The sequence below is a fragment of the Capsicum annuum genome, chromosome 3 (genome assembly GCF_002878395.1).
Source record: "Capsicum annuum cultivar UCD-10X-F1 chromosome 3, UCD10Xv1.1, whole genome shotgun sequence".
NCBI classification, from domain to species: Eukaryota; Viridiplantae; Streptophyta; class Magnoliopsida; order Solanales; family Solanaceae; genus Capsicum; species Capsicum annuum.
This window is the reverse complement of record NC_061113.1, coordinates 105,690,968-105,713,251: the sequence shown is the minus strand read 5'-3', so window position 1 is coordinate 105,713,251 and position 22,284 is coordinate 105,690,968. Positions and strand designations below refer to the sequence as shown.

The 22,284-nt window shown below is 37.1% G+C and overlaps 1 protein-coding gene across 1 annotated transcript; it reads left to right on the top strand.

The window, feature by feature from the left end:
• The first annotated feature begins 218 nt into the window (after positions 1-218).
• On the top strand, positions 219-10,212 carry LOC107863613 (probable ribosomal RNA small subunit methyltransferase B). Its single transcript, XM_016709618.2, is given in 18 exon segments — positions 219-516; positions 518-555; positions 709-762; positions 859-1,013; positions 1,119-1,232; positions 2,168-2,233; positions 2,961-3,044; positions 3,127-3,213; positions 3,692-3,783; positions 3,873-3,933; positions 4,273-4,332; positions 6,889-6,949; positions 7,598-7,705; positions 8,354-8,472; positions 8,551-8,622; positions 8,824-8,909; positions 9,422-9,518; positions 9,683-10,212. Coding segments are annotated over 18 exon segments (1,647 nt in total). The 5' UTR covers positions 219-355; the 3' UTR covers positions 9,815-10,212.
• Positions 10,213-22,284: the final 12,072 nt, after the last annotated feature.

The following is a 22,284-nucleotide window of genomic DNA, read 5'->3' as shown; positions in this document are numbered from 1 at the left end:
CTTGTTCATTTGTCTTTTTTTATTTAATTTATTCCTATCCTACCCAAAAATATCTCTAATTTAACCCACAAATTGATTCGAATATGTGATCGAGGTATATCAATATTATTTATCAAAGTTTAAGGTATATTTATACCTAAAAAATATGACAAAGGGTATATATATAACATTTATCAAAATTGATGATTATATATGTATATTTACATTAAGGCAAAGGTATATTTGACAGGAGTATTGCACCTTTTCCGTTCTGAGTAACTAGTTTATTGGGCGTGCCTTATCAAAAAGATAGAAAAGCTCTCCGTTGCCCGAATACAAACAGTTCAAGTGAAGTATTCGTTCAATTTCTGATACAATGAAAACAATTATGGAAACATCCAATTCTCCGGCGTCTTCCTTCCTCTCCGACCATACACACACAATTATGCCGTCATTGCCGCAATTGCTTTCAGCTCGGATGCTCCATTTTCCCAAGCTCTCTACAACTTCTTCTGAATCCAATTCCACTAAACAATTGAAAAAAAATCAGCCCTGCTACTTCAGTTCGCCGTGCAGGTTAATTTTGCGCAAGAATATTTACATGCGTAAGAAAATTAGTAAAAGAGAAAAATATGCTTTCATTTGCTCAAATTAGGCTTAATGTCTGATTTTTACAGTCAGTATTATTAAATCCTCAAGACTAACTGCAAGCTTGTGGTACGTGTCAAGATTCTGGCAGGAAAAAACAGAAGTTGAATTTGGAAGTTTCTTCTCATAGAGCTGGTAAAGTTGATTTTGTTTTCGTCATTTACTAGTGTAAGGCTCGTTCAGTTGTTTGTTTATTTATTTATTTGTTCTTATCTGCATCATCTCTTACAGTGTCTGCTGTGAGATTAATGCGTATAGAGCTGGGTGGTGCGTTTGCTGATCTTCTTAATGAGCAAGGGAGGGGTTCAGGGGATAATGAAATGGGATATGTCGAAAGAACTCTTGGCTTTCGTACTCGTCGCTTAGATGACAGAGATCTAAGACTGGTTTCTTTCTTCACTACCATGTCAAAATGATTCTCTTTTTTTTTTTTTTATCACAATACCAAAGCACTGGTGCTTATGGATTTCTTTAACATATTTATATTGTAGGTCACAGAGGTCGTTGGAGGTACCATTCGCTGGAGAAGATATCTTGATCACTTGATTCTTTCTCTATGCCACGATGAGCGCATGTTCAGAAGAATGGAACCTCTTCTACTACAGGTATATTTGCCTCTTTGTGGATTCATTTCTTTTAGAGCCTCTGGTGGAATATATTTTTTGTTGCCATGGTTTAAGTATTGGAGAATCTCTTAAATTGTATGTATTTGAAGATACTCCTATGTAAGTACCATGAAGTAAAGGAGAATTCATGCATTTCATTTTCGGACGAAGTTATTTCATTGATGGTTTAATAATTAGAGACTCCTCTAAAACAACATTATTTGAATTGAACTATTACAAGTAAAAAAGGGAAAAAAAGGCACACCAGAGTTTCTTCCTGAAGCAATATTACATTGGCAAATATGCCTTTTAAAGAAAATTCTGAGTTGTATCAACCATCTAGAACCAAAATTAATGTAAATGAGTGACGATGATTGAATTAAATTTACTACATGTCTTCTTAATCTTAACGATGGTTGGTATACATGTTGGCTGATAAGGTTTTATCGACCATAATGTAATTGCGAGAGTTAGAATGTCATTGCGCAAGAATGATTTGTTTGGTATGTGTTGGTTGGTGATAGTCAACATGGTTATCACTTCAATAGAGTATACATTATCAGTGCATTTATTTTCTATTCGAAAATACACAGGGATAAGTTTTAAAAGCTAAAATAATATCTGAGGAAAATCCACCATGAGGTGTATGCTCAATGCTAAAGAAATCACATATCAGAGGCTTTGCTAATGCTATTTGGTGGTCTATCCAATTTATTGGTGCTGACTTTTGAATGTTCTTTGAGTTAAGCACTTCATCTCAATGGACCTTGGCATGCTCTGCACAGCTTGAATTGTTAGGACTACTTAGGAAATTGAATGCTTTGGACCTGAAAATTTCCTCTTTTCGTGCCTTCTGTGTTCTGTCTTTTTAACTTTTGAATTTTGCTTGGTCATTTATAGTCATAACTAATTTTTTTCTTTGAAAATGTTGTTAGATTCTTCGAATTGGTTTCTATGAGATCACCAAATTAGACGTGCCACCTTATGCGGTTGTAGACGAGGTACATTTATCTTATTACTTTGGTTTACAATGGATGTTCTTCTTTTACTAAGTTATTCTGATGAAAGCTGATTCGAAGTCTGTCAAGAAAGAAGGATGTGAGTTTATATTGTGTTGAACCTAGATATGAAGCTGATGGTATAAATAATTAACACATTTGAGCTTGCAATAGAGCCTTTGCTTGCCATATTTTTGAATGAAGCGAGGGAAAAGGAAAGGAAATGAAGGATAAGATGCTTGATGACATGTGAGGTTGGTCTAGTGGCAAGATCACTCCACTTTCAATCAAGAGGTTGGAAGTTCGAGTTACTAGAGGAGCAAATTGGAAAAGGACCACTATTGGACCCTGGGCTGGGGGTGGTGGGATTTGTAGGGGATAGGGATCCACCGTGAAAAGAAAAAGATGCTTGATAATTTGGTAGACTTGCCTTAACTGTATGCTAGAGACAAATTACTATGCAGGTTACACCTGTTTTTTTCTATTTAAATTGGATATTTTGGTGCTTCATTAAGAACTGGATCATGAGTAAAATTCACATTTCAGTTGCATCCATTTGAACATCCTAGAATTGAAACAGATAAATTCATAGCATCATTTGTGCACCTCGTATCTCTTTGAAAATAAACATTTTCTCTTTTTGGTTTAATTTGATAAGTGTGGTGAACATTTCTTTATGCAAAGTAATGTAAGTATTCTTATTTTTTTTGCATGTTTAAACTAACTGCAGTGTGTAAGGCTCTCAAAGGTTGCTCTTAGACCAGGAGCCGGTAACTTGGTTAATGGGATTCTCAGGAAACTAGCAGTCCTTAAGGTATATCTTCTAGTATTCCATCAGTACATATGATCTGACAATAAGGAATCTACTGGTTCCCTGATTGTTTTCATGTCTGCAGGAGAGTGATTCCCTTCCGGCAGTGAAAGTGGACGGTGATGATCGTCAACAAGCACGTGGTCTTGCCATTCTTTACTCTCATCCAGTTGTACGGTTGAACTTTTTCTTCTTTAAATCTTTTGCCTTAGAGAATCCAGGTCTGATACTGTAGCAACATGTCCTGCACATCCATGGTTGTGTCAAATAGATTTTCTAGATTCATGTTTTGGAAATTTCATTTTTTCATTACTGTATATTTATTCATCCATACCGTGAGATTCTCATATTGATTTATAACTCTGATTGGAGATAAAATAATGCCTGAGTTAAATTATGTGGATTTAGCTTAAGTTCTAGCTAGTCTTTGTAAGAACTTGTCAAAATGACCCTCAGTTTGTCTGCATGCTTCGGAAATTTTCATGATACTCCACTCATATAGTAATCTTGTCGCACATCTTTTTCACTATAGCTTAAAATGTCCCAGATTATATTATGCTAAGCATAGACAAACAGTACTAAAATTCGTATGACTATCTTTTCACATCTCTTATTCTTTCTTCTATATATTCCTTTACCATGTTTTCTAGTGGATGGTAAGAAGATGGACAAAGTATTTTGGACAGGAAGATGCTATTAAGCTTATGACATGGAATAACAGCTATCCCAGTTTCAGTCTAAGGTATATGATGAGGCTTTTCTTTCCTATTTTATCCTTTCTCTGGATGATAGTGTGACAGTTCTGTGTTCAAATTGTTTTAACAAAATTAGGGCAAATATCGGGAAAGGTTTGACTGGGGCTGATCTCGTCTCAAGGCTTAAAATGTTGAAGGTAAGATTTAGATGCATTTCGTTCGTTTTTATTACTTAGGATCACTTCTAGTCTTTCTCTCTATCTCTGATAATGTACCTTATGCATAACTCTTAAGCTTTGAATGTCTAGTTGACCAAAAAGAAGCAAACAAATGCCATCCATCACTAGTTAAGATTTTAGGATTTGAATAGAAGTCCATCATAATGGAATCTTCTTCTGCTTTTTTTTACAAAATAGGATGAGTGTCCTAAACACTAATTGAGGCCACCATATTACATTTTCTGAATTATGCTGCATTATTCTGCATTTGTTTCGTGTATTACTATGATTCATTGTGTTTCCTGTCTTGAACTTCAGGTCCCACATGAGCCTTCTCTATACTTGGATGATTTTGTTCGTATAAAAACTGGAATGCAGGTATGACTTCAAGAACCTTGATAAGTTCTTTAAAGTGTGTTTACTATATGACCATATTTATGGCATTGATGTAGATTTTTCTATAGTAAAAAAATACACTATATATAGATTTCTCTACGTTGATATGTCACTTCATTAGTGATCGGCATTTTGTTACTTATCAAGAAAGAAACTAGAATGCACGTTCTTTACTTTTTAGTTCTCAAAAGTACCACAAAGATTTGATCTAAATGTAGTGTCGACCGTTGTCATGTGAGGGATAGCCTAGTGCAAAGTACCATTCACCTCTAACAAAGAGGTTGGGGGTTTGATTCACCACCACCACAACCAACAACATACCCAGTGTATTCCCATCTAGTGGGGTATGGGGAGGGTAGAGTGTACGTAGACCATACCACTACCTCAGGAGAAGTAGAGAGGTTGTTTCCGATAGACCCCCGGCTTAGGACCGATAACAATATAACAAACACAAAACATAAGTGCATATAACTAGTATGGTACGTAAGACAAACTAACAATATAACAAATACAAAAGATAAGTGCATATAAACTAGTACGGTAAGCCAAATAAACTAACATTGCTAGCCACGCACAAGAAACTCCAGACACAGAGGAGCGCACCCCTACTATTACCAACGCACTCCCACCCCCTAACCCTCTACCCTAATTCGTGTCCTCCATACCTTTCTATCAAGGGTCATGTCCTCCGTTAGCTGTAACTGCTCCATATCATGCCTAATCACCTCCCTCTAATATTTCTTTGGTCTACCTCTACCCCGCCTAAAACCATCCATAGCCAGTGTCTCACACCTCCGCACAGGGGCATTAGAACCCCACATATCCATCGCAACATTCTTGCACCTCATGACGTGCCCGAACAAACGTAACCTCACTTCTCGCATCTTGTTCTCCACCGAGGCAATTCCCACCTTCTCTTGAATAATCTCATTCCTTACCCTATCTTTCCTGGTATGCCCACACATCCATCGCAACATTCTTATCTCCACCACTTTCAACTAAAAGCCACCTTCAACTTTTAGATGTGGGAGTTCTTAACTGGCCAACACTCCGCTCTATACAACATAGCCGGCCGGACTACCACTCTGTAGAAGTTACCTTTAAGCTTCGGGGGCACCTTCTTATCACATAGAACTCCCGAAGCGAGCCTCCATTTCAACCATCCTGCCCCAATACGATGCGTGACATCCTCGTCAATCTCATTATTGCCCTGAATCATACACCCCAGATACTTGAAACTCTCCCTCTTCTGAATGGCCTGGGAGTCTAGCTTCACAACCACTCCAGCCTCCTGCAACCCATCACTGAACTTATATTCCAAGTACTCCGTCTTAGTTCTATTTAACCGAAATCCTTTAGACTCAAGCGTCTGTCTCCAAATCTTCAACTTATTATTAACTCTACCTTGAGTCTCGTCAATCAATACCACATCATCTGCGGTACCTCCCATTGAATATGTCGCGTCAAAACATCCATCACCAAGGCAAATAAAAACGGGCTAACAGTCGATCCCTGGTGCAACCCTATCATGACCAGAAAATGCTCTGAATCTCCACCTACCGTCCTCACACGAGTCTTCGCACCATCATACATATCCTGAATCGACCTAGTGTACGCCACAGGCACCTCTCTAGCCTCCAAGCACCTCCACAGAATCTCCTTGAAAACTTTGTCATATGTCTTCTCAAGATCAATAAACACCATGTGCAAGTCCTCCTTCCTCTCCCGAAACTGCTTCACTAATCTCCTCACAAAGTGAATGGCCTCAGTGGTCAATCGACCTGGCATGAAACCATACTGATTCTCAGAGATCGTCACGATCCTTCTCATCCTCAACTCTACCACCCTTTTCCAAACCTTCATAGTATGGCTCAACAACTTAATACCGCTAAAGTTGTTGCAACTCTGGATGTCTCCCTTGTTCTTATACACTGGAATCATCGTACTCCATCTCCACGCTTCAGGCATCTTCGTACTCCATCTCCACGCTTCAGGCATCTTCGCTGCCCTAAAAATAATGTTAAACAACCTTGTCAACCACTCCAAACCTGCCCCGCTAGTGCTTTTCCAAAAATCCACTGGAATCTCGTCTGGCCCCGTCGCCCTACCCCGCCGCATCCTGCGAATAGCTCCCTTGTCCTCCTCAACCTTGATACGCCTACAATAACCATAATCGCTACTCTTGAGTGGTGGGGTTTGATTCACCAAAGGAGCAAATTGGGAAAAGGGCCACCATTGACTCTTGAGTGGGGTGGGGTTTGTCAGGAGGGGTTTGCTAGATCAAATAAATAGAAAAGCTAGTCTCAACAGTTTCTGCTATGGTACTAATTCTCGTTATGGACAAATACAGCTGGAAGAAATGGAGAGACGATGTAACATACTTAATGTAGAATTGTAGATGACACCAAATGATGTTTATTGGAAGTGTTCTCATGTATTTTTATGTCATTTAAAAGTTTGACCTTGTTTTTAATTTTTAGCTTCGCATACACAATGTGTTTTTCAGCTCAATTGACCTTTTAAAGTTTCTTCTTTCAGAGTGTTATACAGGCTGGGTTACTAAAAGAAGGCTTCTGTGCAGTCCAGGATGAAAGTGCCGGTAATCTCCTTATAGAACTCAAAATGTGGAGTATGGGGATTTATAGTAAATGTTTAGTTGAGTATGTTGCATGAGATTCCTTCTTGCATTTTCAGTTATCCCTTGACCCTTGTCTTTGCATACAACTATTCTTTCGGCGGGCAGGGGGAGTAATTCCATTTTAATAAAGCTTGTAAACACAGTTGTTTTCATATGCTCTCAATCAACACGATTAAAGGAAGGAGAATTCAACTGTCTTTCGGATAACTTGGAGCATTCACCTGTCTATGTTCCAAGGATCGTAAACTATAAATTGAGCTATTCCTCATAAGGATTCATACATCAATTAACCGTATTACATATCATCGTGAAGAAAATGAAAATTCCCTTATTGCTTTCCATTTGTTAGTAATTTTCTATTATGATTTGATTAATTTGAGGGTGTCGCCACTTCCTTTTAGAAGTTTTATACAGTGGAAACTAGTGTCCAGTTACTGGAAAAATGGGATTGACATTTTGTTGGTCATTGAATTGTATAACATTTTAGAAATTTGATGTCCTCAATTGAGATAATGCATTTGTTGATACTCGAGTTTGAAACCTGTAAAAATATCATAGATAGTGACAAATGATTTGAGTTCAATTCCACAATAACCCTAATTACTGCAGGATTAATAGTCTCAATTGTTGATCCACAACCTGGTGAGAACATTATTGATTGTTGTGCTGCTCCAGGAGGGAAAACATTGTTCATGGCATCCCGTTTGAACGGCCAAGGTAATCTCATACAAACTTTGCTCGTCATAGCTGACTGCTGCAAGCTTTTAGACCAGAAATTACGTGAAAAAAATTCTCCTTTCACATAATTTGGGAACTAACTAGGGCAAGATCTGTTCTCACAAGAGCATATCAGATGCAGAATTTAAATTTGTGAATTCAATAATGAAATAAAACATATGAGAAATGCATATCTTGTAAACGTAGACAGTCATGGTATCTTCAATACAAGCACCATATTCCCTTGTCCGTCACTACAACAACAACTAGACCTCAGTCCCAAACAAGTTGGGGTCCATCAGTAATTGCATTTAATATATTATTGTCTAAAAGTAACTCGATCAAAGGAACCAGGGCTAATGCCTGGTAAGATCTAATTTTTTCTTTTGGGAGTTTCTGAATCAAGAGGACACTTTATTTTTTTGTTTTACAACTGGATAGCGTCTGTCTTTTTTTTTTTTTTTTTTTTTTTGCTATTGATAACTGCTCCAATGCCTTGTTAAATCATGGCATATTACCAGCATTTTCAGTGGCTATTGTCGCATAGTATTTGGCCAACAATTCTGGTCATTAACCTTTTCTTACATATTAGAGTTATGTTTGTTGACTCTTTTAACACTATACCCTAGTGCTTTACTTGTTTGTCAGGTACCTTATTTGCCGTTGACATAAATGAAGGTCGATTGCGGATACTCAGAGAGACAGCCAAGTTGCACCAAGTTATTGATGTTATCAGTACTATCCATGCTGATCTTCGAACGTTTTCTGTAAGAACACGCACGCTCTAACAAAAACACATGGTATTTTATTGTCCAACTGCTAATCCCTGGTTTAACTTTTAGCAGACATATAATGTCGTGGAATGGGATAAAGTTTTGCTTGATGCACCTTGTTCAGGGCTTGGTGTTCTTTCAAAGGTATTTCCGTTCAAAGACCTGTGCAAAATTTTTATAGTTTGCTATAAGCTTGCATGGTCTAAAAATTTTGGTCCTTTATTCCTCTTTCTTCTTTTGTCACATTCACTATTCTTGCAAGTTGCTTATGGTTCCATCCTTTAAACCAGAAGTTGTAGTTGCTGGGACATTTGAGATGTGTATTTACTCTTTGTTTTGAGAAAGCGAACAGATTTGCGTTGGAATAGGAAACTGGAAGACATGGAGCAACTTAAACATTTACAGGATGAGCTTCTCGATTCAGCTTCCAGGTAAAACCAATAGTTCTTAATTCATAATTTAAGTGCAACCTTGACATGAATTACTGTTGCTAGTGGATTTTTTCTTTTAGAAATATAGACTATGCCCTCCATTTCAATTTGTTTGTCTTACTCCTCTACATATCTTTAGCTTAAGACCAGAAGATTCAAAAGTTTCTTTATTTTCTTAACTCCATGTCAAGTCAAAACCAGACAATAAATTGAAATGGAGGGAGTAGCTTTTCCCTCGTAAGTTTGGTGACTGGTCAGGATAATGCAAGTTCTGAAGTGGATTAAAACAAGGTGCATATGTTTATAAATATTTCTCCTACCGAGGACGAGAATTTGAAAATGTATGTCAAAGCTGCTTAAATTTTTGACTGCAACTACATGTACTTAGTGTCTGAAATGCCTCTAGGTTATATGCATTATGATTGAGTTACTATGCTTACACATTCCCATATGACTGATGAGGTTCTGTTGTTTGTTTCCTTTACCCTTGTGGTTTTTTTCTGCATCTGCAGGTTGGTGAAACCAGGAGGAGTGCTAATATACAGCACATGTTCCATTGACCCTGAAGAGAATGAGGAAAGAATTGAAGCTTTTCTTCTTAGGCATCCAGTAAGAAACTTGATTGAATCATGCTAATTGATCTGTCTGTTTGCTCTAAAGTTACTTCTTTCATCAAAAAGCTACATACATATGATGCTCAAAACCCATTTATCTTCTAGTCTACCTTCTATTCCTGCACATTGGTCTGACTGTTACCATTGTTTTCCTTGCAGGAATTTGACATTGATCCTGTGAATAAATATGTACCGGATAATTTTGTTACTAAACGAGGTTTCTATATGTCTAATCCTGTGAAGCATGACCTTGATGGAGCCTTTGCAGCTCGTCTGGTTAGGTCTGAATAAATCGAGAATGAGGCGCATGTTTCAGTTTTCACAAATTTTTAGTATGTCGTCAAAAAGCACCTTTAGGACAGAGGGTTTTTTTCCACAGACAACCAAGTTGTTGCTTTTTATGCCTTCTCTTTCAACATGAGAGTCCAGACCATCTCTTGTAACGTATTTCTCAGGTAGAGTGGATCATCAGTTTAATATTCATGAATTCCTGCTTGACTTAGTTCTTCTGTAAAGCAAGCTTGGGTCAAAAAAAGCATTGTTGAATTGTATGGCCAACTCATAAAACTCAAGGTGTTACAGAGAGACTTGAACCCAGGACCTCTACTTCCTCCAGTACCATGTTGAATTGTGCAACTAACTCATCTAAAAGTTTAAGCTATTATTGAGCCACACATTTATTTACTTAATCATGTCTCAATATGCCTAAGCTATAATTTTTTCCTTCAATAATTTTGGGTTGGTGACTCAATACGTTAGATGTAATCCAGTCTATGGATTTGAGAGCTCAAAGGTCATCATCATGTTGTATAGCAATCATACAAGTTAAAAGCATACTGCGGCAAGATGAAATATCATATTATCTGGCATTTTGGTGGTCAGTTGCTGAAGATGGGATGCAGAGATGGCACACTGTATTGCTCTTATCCATAAGAATCTGAGGTGTGAAATATCTCAAATGACTCCAAGGTGAATTCTGAGGCTTTTTCTTCACCCCTTTGAAGAACCTCGCTAGTGTGTACGGGTGTCTCTTCATCTGCGGGGAAGACTCAAAAAGGAGACTAATGTGAAGAGGCGGGATTTTCCCAGTGATGAATCTGGCTACATAAATATAAATATTCCAAACTGTATTCATGAACCAGAATTTTGCCTTTTAATCAAAATATTGATGTATATGAACCAGAACACTTTTCTGTTTACTCTAGTGTCGTTAATATTTCAGATTGGAATATTAATCCCTATATTGTGTTTAGACTGTTTATTATAACACAACAATTTTTTTAAAAAATATGATATTATAGTGTAATTGTCTGATACATATATGAACCTTTTCTTGTGTGTGAGAAGGGGGGAGGGGTATGCAGCTGCTAAATTCAAGGAAAAGAAAATGCAAGAAAGAAGCTAAGGTAGGGCAAAAGATGGAGAATATTTTGATTGATACTCCCAAGTAATGACAATACGTGCTTTAAGTACTCAGTACTCTGCAATAGCCCCTAACTAACTCTTCGGTCCCCTCTCTTCTATGGGAAGAAATCATTGTGTAATAATCCTAACTTAAATTTAAAACTAATAGGGACTGAAATGTAAAACTCCTAAACTTAAGTTTATTTCTCTTAATTAACCGACTTAACTGTCAAGTAGTACTAATGTTGCGTTATGTACTTTCTCCATACCTGGCAATTCCATTCCTCGTATCAGTTCTTCCCTGATGAAAACTTCCTTGTCCTCAAGGAAGAGATTGAGGAAATCTAATCTTCAGTGCATTATAGTCCTCCCAAGTGGCTTCAGCTAGGGATGTGCATCGGTCAGTTCGGTTCGACTTTATGTGTTATTGGTTCGGTTTAATGTATTATTGGTTCGGTTTATCGATTTTTGATGTTTAAATATATAAAACCAATAACCAACCAATAACATATTTTCTTATCGATTTCGATTTATCGATTTTTAATCCTTAACGGTTCGGTTTTCGGTTTAACCAATAAGAAAATACTTATAAAATAGAAATAGTAACAACTAACATAAAAAAATAAAATCTTAGTTACCGCCAAAATTCTACGCAATGTATTTTAGTTTACAAGAATCTTCAAATTTAAACTGAATGTTAGTTCGGAAAAAAATTGAATCCTAATTGTTGGAAGTTATAAATGTTTCAAGCTTTCTAATACGATAATAGCCGAGCTTTATATTGTGCCTTTATTGTCCTGAATAGGTTAATACTTTGTAAATCACTGAATTGTGAATAAATAGTGCATATAATACATATACACACATATATATAGAGAGATATTTATATATATAACATAAATAGAGATAAAATAATAACTTATGTATCCTAATTGAATTATCGGTTTAACCGATAACCCAATAAGCTAAAATTGAAACCGAACCGTTTACCCTATAATTTTTTTTTATAAAACCAATAAAAAATCGTTAACCCAATAACATTTTTATCGGTTTGATTTATCGGTCGGTTTAATTTTTTCCCACCCCTAGCGTCAGCTGGTTTCAATTATCCCATCAAATTAGTACTTGAACTACAACCTTATTTCCCTTCTGAATCATACCCCTCCCTAAGATCTCTTGAGGTTGCGGAAAAACAGGTCGGTGGGAGAAATCTGAAGGTAATTGGTGGCACTTCTTTAGCTGTGAGACACAGAAAGTAGGATGTAGCAGCAACTGTGGAGGAAGTTCCAGTCTATAAGCTACTGATACTATCTTCTCTGTGATCAGGTAGGGCCCATAGTATTTTAGCTGAGAGCTTAGTGAAGTGAGTCTAGTGTGACTTGTCCATAAGGCTGGATTTTGAGATATACCTATTCACTTTCACTGAATTGTTTATCCAACCTGGAGGTTACTCATAGAGTGCTTCATAAGTTGATGTTTGTAAAAAGGAGTGATATATGGTGTTATACCACCACTCAACTACAGATAGATAATTAGACCAGTCCGTCTGAGAGTCTGAGCAAAAACACCTTAGGTAAGTCTCTATACATCTATTTACCACTCCTGTCTGTCCATCTGTTTACGGATGGTAGGCTGTAGAGGTGTTTAATGTGCCACACCTTGCTCGTAAATATTGGATCTCTATCACTTATAATATCATTAGGAAAACTATGTAGTTAATATACCTGGTCCATGAACATCTTGGCCACATCAGTAGCAGAGTAGGGGTGAGACAGCTCATAAAATGAGCATACTTTATTAATCTATCCATCACTACCCATATCAATGTCTTTCTTTGAGACTTAGGCAATCCATCATTAAAGTCCATGTTTATACTACTCCATGCAGATATTGGAATCTTGAGTGGTTGCAGTAGCCCAGGATAAGGGGCATTATCATATTTATGCCTTTGACACACATCACATCCCTTCACATATTCCTTTACATCATCTCTCAACCCCTTCCAATAGAAGATTGTTGCCACCTTTCTATGAGTTTTGTCAATGCCAGAGTGCCCCGTTAATATGGAGTTATGCCATAGATCTATGATATTCTTCCTCAGCTGATGGTCAAGACCTACTACCAACCTTCTCTTTTTTCTTAATTGTTCATGTAAATAGGTGTACAAAAAACATCCACTTTCTTGTCCTTGATAGATGAGATTATCTCTTTAAGTGAATCTTCTAAGTCCGAGCTTTGCTTGATCAACTCTAGCAAATTAATCTTGACTGATGATAATGAGAGAGTTAGCTTCACTATAGGTAACCTATATAAGTCATCAACTACTTTATTCTCCTTCCCCCTTTTTATGTTCAATTTTAAAGTCATATTGCATAAGCCTAGTCATACATTTAAGTTGTGTTCCAGTATGTAGTTTCTATTCTTGCATGAATTATAGGGCATTCTGATCTATCTTTACTATGAAGGTTTTTCCCATTAGATATTCACTCCATTTGTTCACAGCCATGACTAAGGCCAGGAGCTCTTTGTCATAAACTGAGAGTTCTTGATGTTGTACTGCCAACCCTTTGCTTTGATAAGCTATTGGATGCCTCCTTGCATAAGCACAACTCCAATGTCTACATTGCATGCATCAGTTTTAATCTCAGAGGGTAAAGATAAATAAGGCAGTATCAAATAGGTGCTAAAGTTAAAGCTATCTTGAGCTCACTGAAGGCCTCTTGAGCGTTGGTGGACTAGATAAAGTTATCTTTCTTGAGCAAGTCTTTAATTGGTTTATTGATAACCCCATATCCTCTTATAAATCTCCTGTAATAGTTGCTAATGCCGAAAAACCCCTCAACCTTTTCAATGTTTGAGGTTCAGATCAGGACTTAACTACTTTAATTTTCTTGGGGTCAGTAGACACCCTGCAATAGTGATAAAATGTCCTAGATACTCCATCTTTTCAGCTATAAACACACATTTACTCCTTTTAGCATGCAACCAATGCTTGACTAACAGCTGAAAGGATATCCTTAGGTGTTGCAAATATTCCTCCAAACTCCTGCTGAATACCAATATATCATCCAAAAGACCATTATAAGCTTCCTTAAGTGCTCCTGAAATATTTTATTCATTAGACTCTAGAAACTTGAAGGAGAATTAGTAAGACCAAAGGGCATAACAAGATATTCATAATGTCCAGAGTATGCCTTAAATGCAGTTTTGGACACATCAGGAGAGGCCATCTTTTTTTATGATAACCAGCTCTTAAGTCAATCTTGGAGTATATTTTTGACCTTCCTTATTTTTTCAACAGCTCTTCATTGATGGGAATTGGGAACTTGTCTTTCACTGCCACTTATTTAGTGCTCTGTAGTCCACACAAAGCCTCCAAGATCCATCTTTCTTCCCTACCAACACAAAATAGGTGAGGCATAAGGGCTAGAACTATACCGGATTATTCCTTGTTCAAGCATTTCCTTCACCATTCCTTCAATCACATTCTTTTGCAAAGGAAAGTATCTATAAGGCTTGGAATTAATGAGAGCACTACTCTCTATTACGGGAGTATGATGATCAAAAACTCCTATAGAAGGTGGTAATTATTGAGGTTCCCTGAAGATCCCCTGATACTCTTATAACAACACTTGTATGTCAACTGGTTCTTCTGTGAATTCCTTCCCTTCTTCTATGCTGTAAATTTTAGGACATACTCTTATCATGGAAATTTAGGATTTTCAGTAGTGACCTTGTCTAGTGCCTTAGCTTCCACAATTTTAAAAGAGGGGTAAGCTCCCTGAAACTTGACAGATTTCTCTTGATACACAAACTCTATCACCAATTTATCAAAGCTTACCTTTATGTCTCTCAGTATACACAACCATGGAATTCCCAGAACTATATCACAACTACCAACGTATAGCACCATAAAGTCATCCTCAAAGGCTGTACCTTGCATCAACCATTGAAAGTTTCTACAACCTTGTACTGATTGTATATTCTACCATCAGGTACACTCACATCTTGAGGACTCATCTCCTGTAGGGTGCAACCAATCAATTTAGAAGCCTTCTCATTTATAAAATTATGAGTTGATCCCAATAAATGAGTATACTTATTGAGCTTTTCTTTGTGCACCCCTGTACTCTTAAGGTTTTGAAACCTATTGCACCATTAAAGGCATGCAGGGACAACATAATTCTTTATTGCCTTCTCAGCAGGATTCACCACTTCATCCTCTTTCCTTGCCTCTTCATCATCTTCATACTAAAAAGGGAGATCATCTTCCTGTACTTCTATAGAGAAGAGATGTCTCTTGGCCTTACATTTATGACCTGGAAGGAACTTCTCATCACAAAAATAACATAAGACTTTGGCTTTTTTCTCCTCCATCGGCAGGGGTTAATCTTCTTCTTTTGTTAAAATCCATTACAACAGTTAGAGGTTTCTTAACATAATTAGATACTCCTTGGGGTGGTTGATTACTCTTGAACTGGTTATAATTAGGCGTATTATTTTTAGCACCTTAGCCTTAGCAACAACATAAGACTCATGCAACCTAGCAAGATGATAGATAGACTTGGGGCAAGGTGAGGGGTCTACCAATTCTAATATCATTAAAAAGATGCTAATAACATAATTAGTTGGGATTGAAAACCTCGATAGGCTATTGTCAAAGCTATCCTGAAGTTCCTTCATTGCACCAGTTTGTTTGAGCTTAACCAACTCAGTCATAAGGTCAATATACTTAGCTCCAAACCTGTCTGCTAAGGCATAGATGTATTCTTCCTAAGTCATGAGTAGATAAGTTGGTCTACTCCTTATGAACCCTTGGTGCCACTGCAGGGCAACACCTTCAAAGTGTAAGGATGTTATTTCAATCTTTGAGCTACAAGTATTTCTTCAATAGAGAAGAACTGCACCACCTTGTAAAGCTAGCTTCTCAGGTCCTCTCCATTAAATTTTAGTAAATATAGGCAAAGAGGGTGAATAAGGTATAGTTTGGGAGGGTTTTGGTTTGGGTAATGGATGTGGGGTTTTTGGTGGTGGTATAGCTTTTAAGGTGAGTTTGGTATCTATGGATGGGGAATTTATTGTTTAAATTAGGAAGCATAACTCATGGGTGGTTGTATATATTGGAAAGGGAGATGTAAGTAAGAGAGTGGGTGTTGAAAAGGGGGTTTTGCATATTTGTATAGACTCATATTTGTCTAATAGAACCCTTGAAGTGAAGGTTATTGGTGAGATCCAAGTAGTGCATGTTATGGGAAACTGCACAATGAAAGGGGCTGATCCCACAATATTGGGTATAGAAAAAGGGATGGGGTTTTGGTTTTCTCTTAAATGCAATGAAAAAAATGGGTTACCTCCTAAAATTTCTGATTTGATAGCCCGTTAAACATTATGGCATATTGGAGGAAGAATACAACTCCTCAATAAAGGGAAAATAAGCCGTATCCTTTTTCCTCTCTGGCCTTCTTCCTACTTGGACCATCTCTTGCAGCTCATTGAAGGATTTCTCACGGGTGGCCTCAAGTTGGTCTTGTCATAGGGAAATAGGGAAAAATTAGTTATCTCCACATTCATCTTCTGAAGCTGTTTATGCATTTCACTCAGTTCAACCAATTTCCCAATATCGGGTTGAGGTTGTTACCAATTTAATTGTTACTATTCACAAAATTAGGGGAAATCACAATCCCCTTATTTATTAGCCATATGTATTCACCCCACAAGTTTAAAACTATTAATAAAGCATAAGCTATGCATAATAATTCATGGGAAAATAATTTACAAACCAACCATGTTGAAACTCTCAACCCATGTCACAAACCACATTCAATTTTACATCAATAATCATTTAAATATCATGCTTTAAGGAAAACAAGTTTGAGGGTAGAGTCATATGCCTGAAATATTCACAATTATGGAGAAGAAATCTTGAATTGACCCCTAGATGCTCAACCTTGATGAAACCCTAGCTTGAGAGAATTTGCGAGAGAAGAGGATATGTTTCGATTGTGTTATGGGTGGAGAATAAAGTCTCAATAGGGTTTATAGGTCGCCGGTTATGTTTAGGGAAAGAGGAAAATGTCTAGAATGCCCTCAATAAAGGACTGAGAAAAAATGTCGCCCAATCGCTATGGGTCTCACAACTACTCGTTAAGACTCGTTACAACTCATTTCCACAAGTCGTAGTGAAGATAGTGTCTACAGGCGCATGCACTGTTGACCTTACAATTACCACCTTACTACTCGTGTAGAGTCATTATGACTCATTGAGTCTAGTCGTACTCAAGACAGAAATTTTTGGGTAACAAGCTGGTCAGGCTATAATTAGGATATGATGACTCGTCAGGAGTCTTTACGACTCTTTGGGATCCACTTGTAATCAACTCAAAAACTCAGCCAAACACACTAGTCATGCTATGAGTGGGGTCGTCATTACCCGTAATGACATCTTACGACCCGTAGGATGAGTCGAAGTCTGGGAAATGAGCTCAAAGCTCAAGAAATTTTCAAGAGTTAAAAATTCGGGGATGTTACAGTTTTAGTTATTTCAATTAGTTTTCTTTTTCATAAAAAACAATAAGTTTTATTAATTGTTCAGTATTTTTTTACTTAATATAAATTATATTCCACTAATATCGTGGGAAGTGCTTTGGAGATGCTTGGAGGTGAGTGGAGTACCGCAGGCATATATCAGAGTAACTAAGGATATGTATGAGGGAGCGAAAACCCAGGTGAGGACGGCGGGAGGAGACTCAGAGCATTTCACTGTCCTGACAGGATTGCATCAGGGATCTACTCTTAGTCCCTTTTTGTTTGCGTTAGTAATGGATGTGTTGACGCGGCGTATCCAAGGGGAGGTGCCGTGGTGTATGCTTTTTGCAGACGATGTAGTCCTGATAGATGAGACTCGAGGGGGTGTGAATGACAAATTAGAGTTGTGGAGGCAAACTCTGGAGTCTAAAGGGTTCAGGGTGAGCAGAACCAAGACAGAGTATGTGGAATGTAAGTTTAATGACGTGAGGCGGGAGAATGAGGTAGTAGTAAGGCTAGAAGCACAGGAGGTAGGGAAGAGGGATAAGTTCAAGTATCTCGGGTCCGTGATCCAGAGTAACGGTGAGATTGACGAGGATGTCTCGCACCGTATTGGGGCGGGATGGATGAAGTGGAAACTCGCATCGGGGGTGCTGTGTGATAAGAAGGTGCCGCCCAAGCTTAAAGGCAAATTCTATAGGGTGGTAGTCCGTCCGGCCTTGCTGTATGGAGCGGAGTGTTGGCCAGTTAAGAACTCCCACATCCAAAGAATGAAGGTGGCAGAAATGCGGATGTTGCGCTGGATGTGTGGACTGACCCGAGGGGATAGAGTTCGGAATGAGACTATCCGGGAGAAGGTTGGTGTGACTTCAGTGGAGTGTAAGATGTGGGAAGCACGATTGAGATGGTTCGGACACGTGAAGAGGAGGGGCATGGATGCCCCGGTCCGTAGGTGTGAGAGGCTAGCGTTGGATGGTTTTAGACGGGGTAGGGGTAGACCGAAGAAGTACTGGGGTGAGGTGATTAGGCGGGACATGGAACAGTTACAGCTCACCGAGGACATGACCCTAGATAGGAAGGTCTGGAAGATGCGAATTACGGCAGAGGATTAGGGCCAGTTCGGGTCGCTAGTGTAGGGAATTAATTGGTGGGGGTGTATTCCTGTTATGATTCCGTATTCAATGTTCCGTGTTCCGTGTTCCATGTTTATTACGAATATGTGTGCTTTCCTCTGCTTTATATTCCTGCATTCCTGCTTTACTCTGTTTTATATTCCTTATGGGTGCCGTATCTATGTTATGTCATCTGCTTCTGTGCTGTACTATGTGTTTGTGTGATATCTCGTGACTTGAGCCGGGGGTCTTTCGGAAACAGCCTTTCTACTTCATCAGAGGTAGAGGTATGGACTGCTTACATCTTACCCCCCCAGACCCCACTAAGTGGGAATACACTGGGTTTGTTGTTGTTGTAATATCGTGGGAAAAAAATCATAAAAAAGCATCCCTAATTATAATTTTTTCTTAAAAAGTAGCTTAAATACTTCAATACTCTTTGTATGACTACATTATTATTTTTTTATTTCTCTTGAGTTAACTTTTTCATATTAATTATCGAGTTATATGACAAGTACTTTCAAAGAAAAAGATTAAATTTTCACTATATGAGAATAATTCAAAATGTATATTATGAGTCAGTAGATTTTTTCTAAAATCAATAAAAATATACTAATCAAATTATATCTTAATGTACTGATTAATGTCTCATTAAATTGGAAAATATATATATATATATATATATATATATATATATATATATATATATATTAACAAAAGGTAGTTCAGAATACTTATTCAATAATTTGCTCATAAAGTAAGAAAAGAGTGACTTTGCAACCAAACGGAAGAAACAAAGAGAAAAAAGAAAAAAAATAAGTGAGGCTTGAGATGCGAGAGCCCAAAGAACACAAAGGAAGGTGAAAAGAAAAATTGAGGAAAAATAATCCTCCCAAGAGATTCAAACCCAAATTCAACTGCCAGAAAAAGACCTAAATCACACTTCAAACGACGGCGCCCATGCACCATTTGTTATTTCAGGGTGCCACATAAACTATATAATATATTTTACATAGATATATGCATACATACTAAATATTTTTACCAAAATGTGTTGGTACCGTGGCACCCGTACCTCACTACATAGATCTCCTTGTCTGCATATGCATGTAGGATAGAAGAATGGATATTTACATTAAGATTATCCGACAAACTAATAATATAATCTTATTAGTATAGACATATAAAAGTTAGTTGGATTAAAATCATAGAAAGATTAAATTTTATCCATATTTTCTTGGTTCAGATTATTTTGGACTTTAAAAAATAATAAGCCTATTTTATTAACATTGTCATCAAGGTCCATCAAGTAACGTGGCATACCAATCAAATTAAAGGCCAACAAGACAAGAACACACATTCAAATAACTTGTCAAGTCAAGTCAAGTTCAACAACCAATGAAACATCACCAAGTGTGCCAAATTACATGTTTTTGGCTAATCACATGCAATCTTATCGTACAACATTTATGATAAGCTTGTTAACTTGATAGAACAATTAGAATAAGGCAGAAGAGGTTATTTACACGTGAATTTTCTACCCTCTACATCTATAAATAGGAGGGTTACATAATTTTTTGGGGTCATGCAAACATTGGAGCAAGTCACAACAACAACTACACAACTCTTCAAGAAAGTAATAAACGAAGTTCTTATCGGAGATCTACCCAAAATGAAGAAGTGCTACAGATATCTACGGAGATAAAATACATCTCAAAGCATTCTGAATCATCCGATATTTGAGAAACATACTACAGAAGACCTTCGAACTATTGAAAAGCTTTGGAGAGAAAAATCAAGAGAACAACAAAATTGTAATCACAAGATTCATTTAGTAAAATTATTTTTTAGTTATTTATTTTTGCCTGCTGTTAATTTTTTGCACTACAAAAATTATTGCAAACAAAGTTTGACACGTTCAGTGGAACTAATTCTGCTCTTCATCTCTTATTTCTACAAATTAAAAAAACAACAAATTCAACTACTGTAATGGACTTCAAAAAAATTAATGATGTTTTTTGCAAGGAGTCTACTAGCCACATCTGCTGAGATCATATATGTTCACCCCATTAATCGGTGTTCACTCAATGGTAGTGCTATGAATGGATCTCAACTTTACCTTTTTGGAGATGTCAAAAAGGAGAAAATCTCAAATTTTGGCTGTAACTACAACCCCTAGGAGAAACCTTGCAACTATGTTATCGGACGAACTATCTTAAACAGTCTTCAACTTTGGAGAATCTGAGGCTCAATGAATTCTCCAACTTCAATGAAAGTCAACAGCTTCATGGTTGATGCGGTTGACATTGATGAGAAGTTTGAAATGATGGAGCAAACCATTGAAGCCTTGAAGAAGTTTGTTGATGAGAAAGAATAAGGCGGAAGAAGTTATTTACACTTGAACTTCCTACCTTCTACATCTATAAATAGAAGGGTTACATAATTTTCCGGGGTCATGCAAGCATTGGAGCAAGTCACAACAACAACTATACAACTCTTCAAGAGAGTAATCAATGAAGTTCTTATCCAAGATCTACCCAAAATAAAGAAGTCATGCACGATATCTATGGAGATAAAATACATCTCAAGGCGTTCTGAATCATCCGATATTTGAGAAACACACTACAGAAGGCCCTCGAACTATTGAAAAGCTTAGGAGAGAAGAATCAAGAGAACAACAAAATTATAATCACAAGATTCATTTAGTAAAATTATTTTTTAGTTATTTATTTTTGCCTGCAGTTAATTTTTTGCACTACAAAATATATTGTAAACAAATTTTGACATGTTCAGTCGAACTAATTTTGCTCTTCATCTCTTATTTCTACAAATTAAAAAAACAACAAATTCAACTACTGTAATGGACTTCAAAAAAAATTAATAATGTTTATTGCAAGGAGTCTACTAGCCACATCTGCTGAGATCATATAAGTTCACCCCATTAATCGGTGTTCACTCAATGGTAGTGCTATGAATGGATCTCAAGTTTACCTTTTTGGAGATGTCAAAAAGGAGAAAATCTCAAATTTTGACTGTAACCACAACCCCTGGGGGAAACCTTGCATCTATGTTATCAGACGAACTATCTTAAACAGTCTTCAACTTTGGAGAATCTGAGGCTCAATGAATTCTCCAACTTCAATGAAAGTCAAAAGCTTCATGGTTGATGCGGTTAACATGGATGAGAAGTTTGAAATGATGGAGCAAACCATTGAAGCCTTGAAGAAGTCTGTTGATGAGAAAGATCTTCATTTCACCCAACTTTAAGCAAGTTAGATCTCTTCAACCCTGGAGAGTCAAGTTATAATCTAACACTGCAAGAAAAAGTTGATGGTAAATATCTCATCAAGTCAATTGGCAATCAATGCGCTAATGAATGTGCTTCAGTAGACACTCTAACAATTCAATAACTATAGGATATGATCGCAAGCACCATTAAGGAACAATTTAATGGTCCATCACAAAGTTTCGTAGGATACTTAAAGTTGTATTCTAAGTGAATCAAAGCTTACCAATGCTAATTGGATATCAAAAAAGTTTCAAGATTTTGATGGAAAAAAAATCCAAGACAATGCATCACACATTATGTTGTGACTTATAGTGTTGATAGACATAGTGATTTTCTTGTCAAACAATTTGCTTGCTTTTTTAAAAGGCAACGCCTTTAATTGGTACACAAACTTGGAGTAAGAATCAATTAATTTTTGGGAGAAACTATAA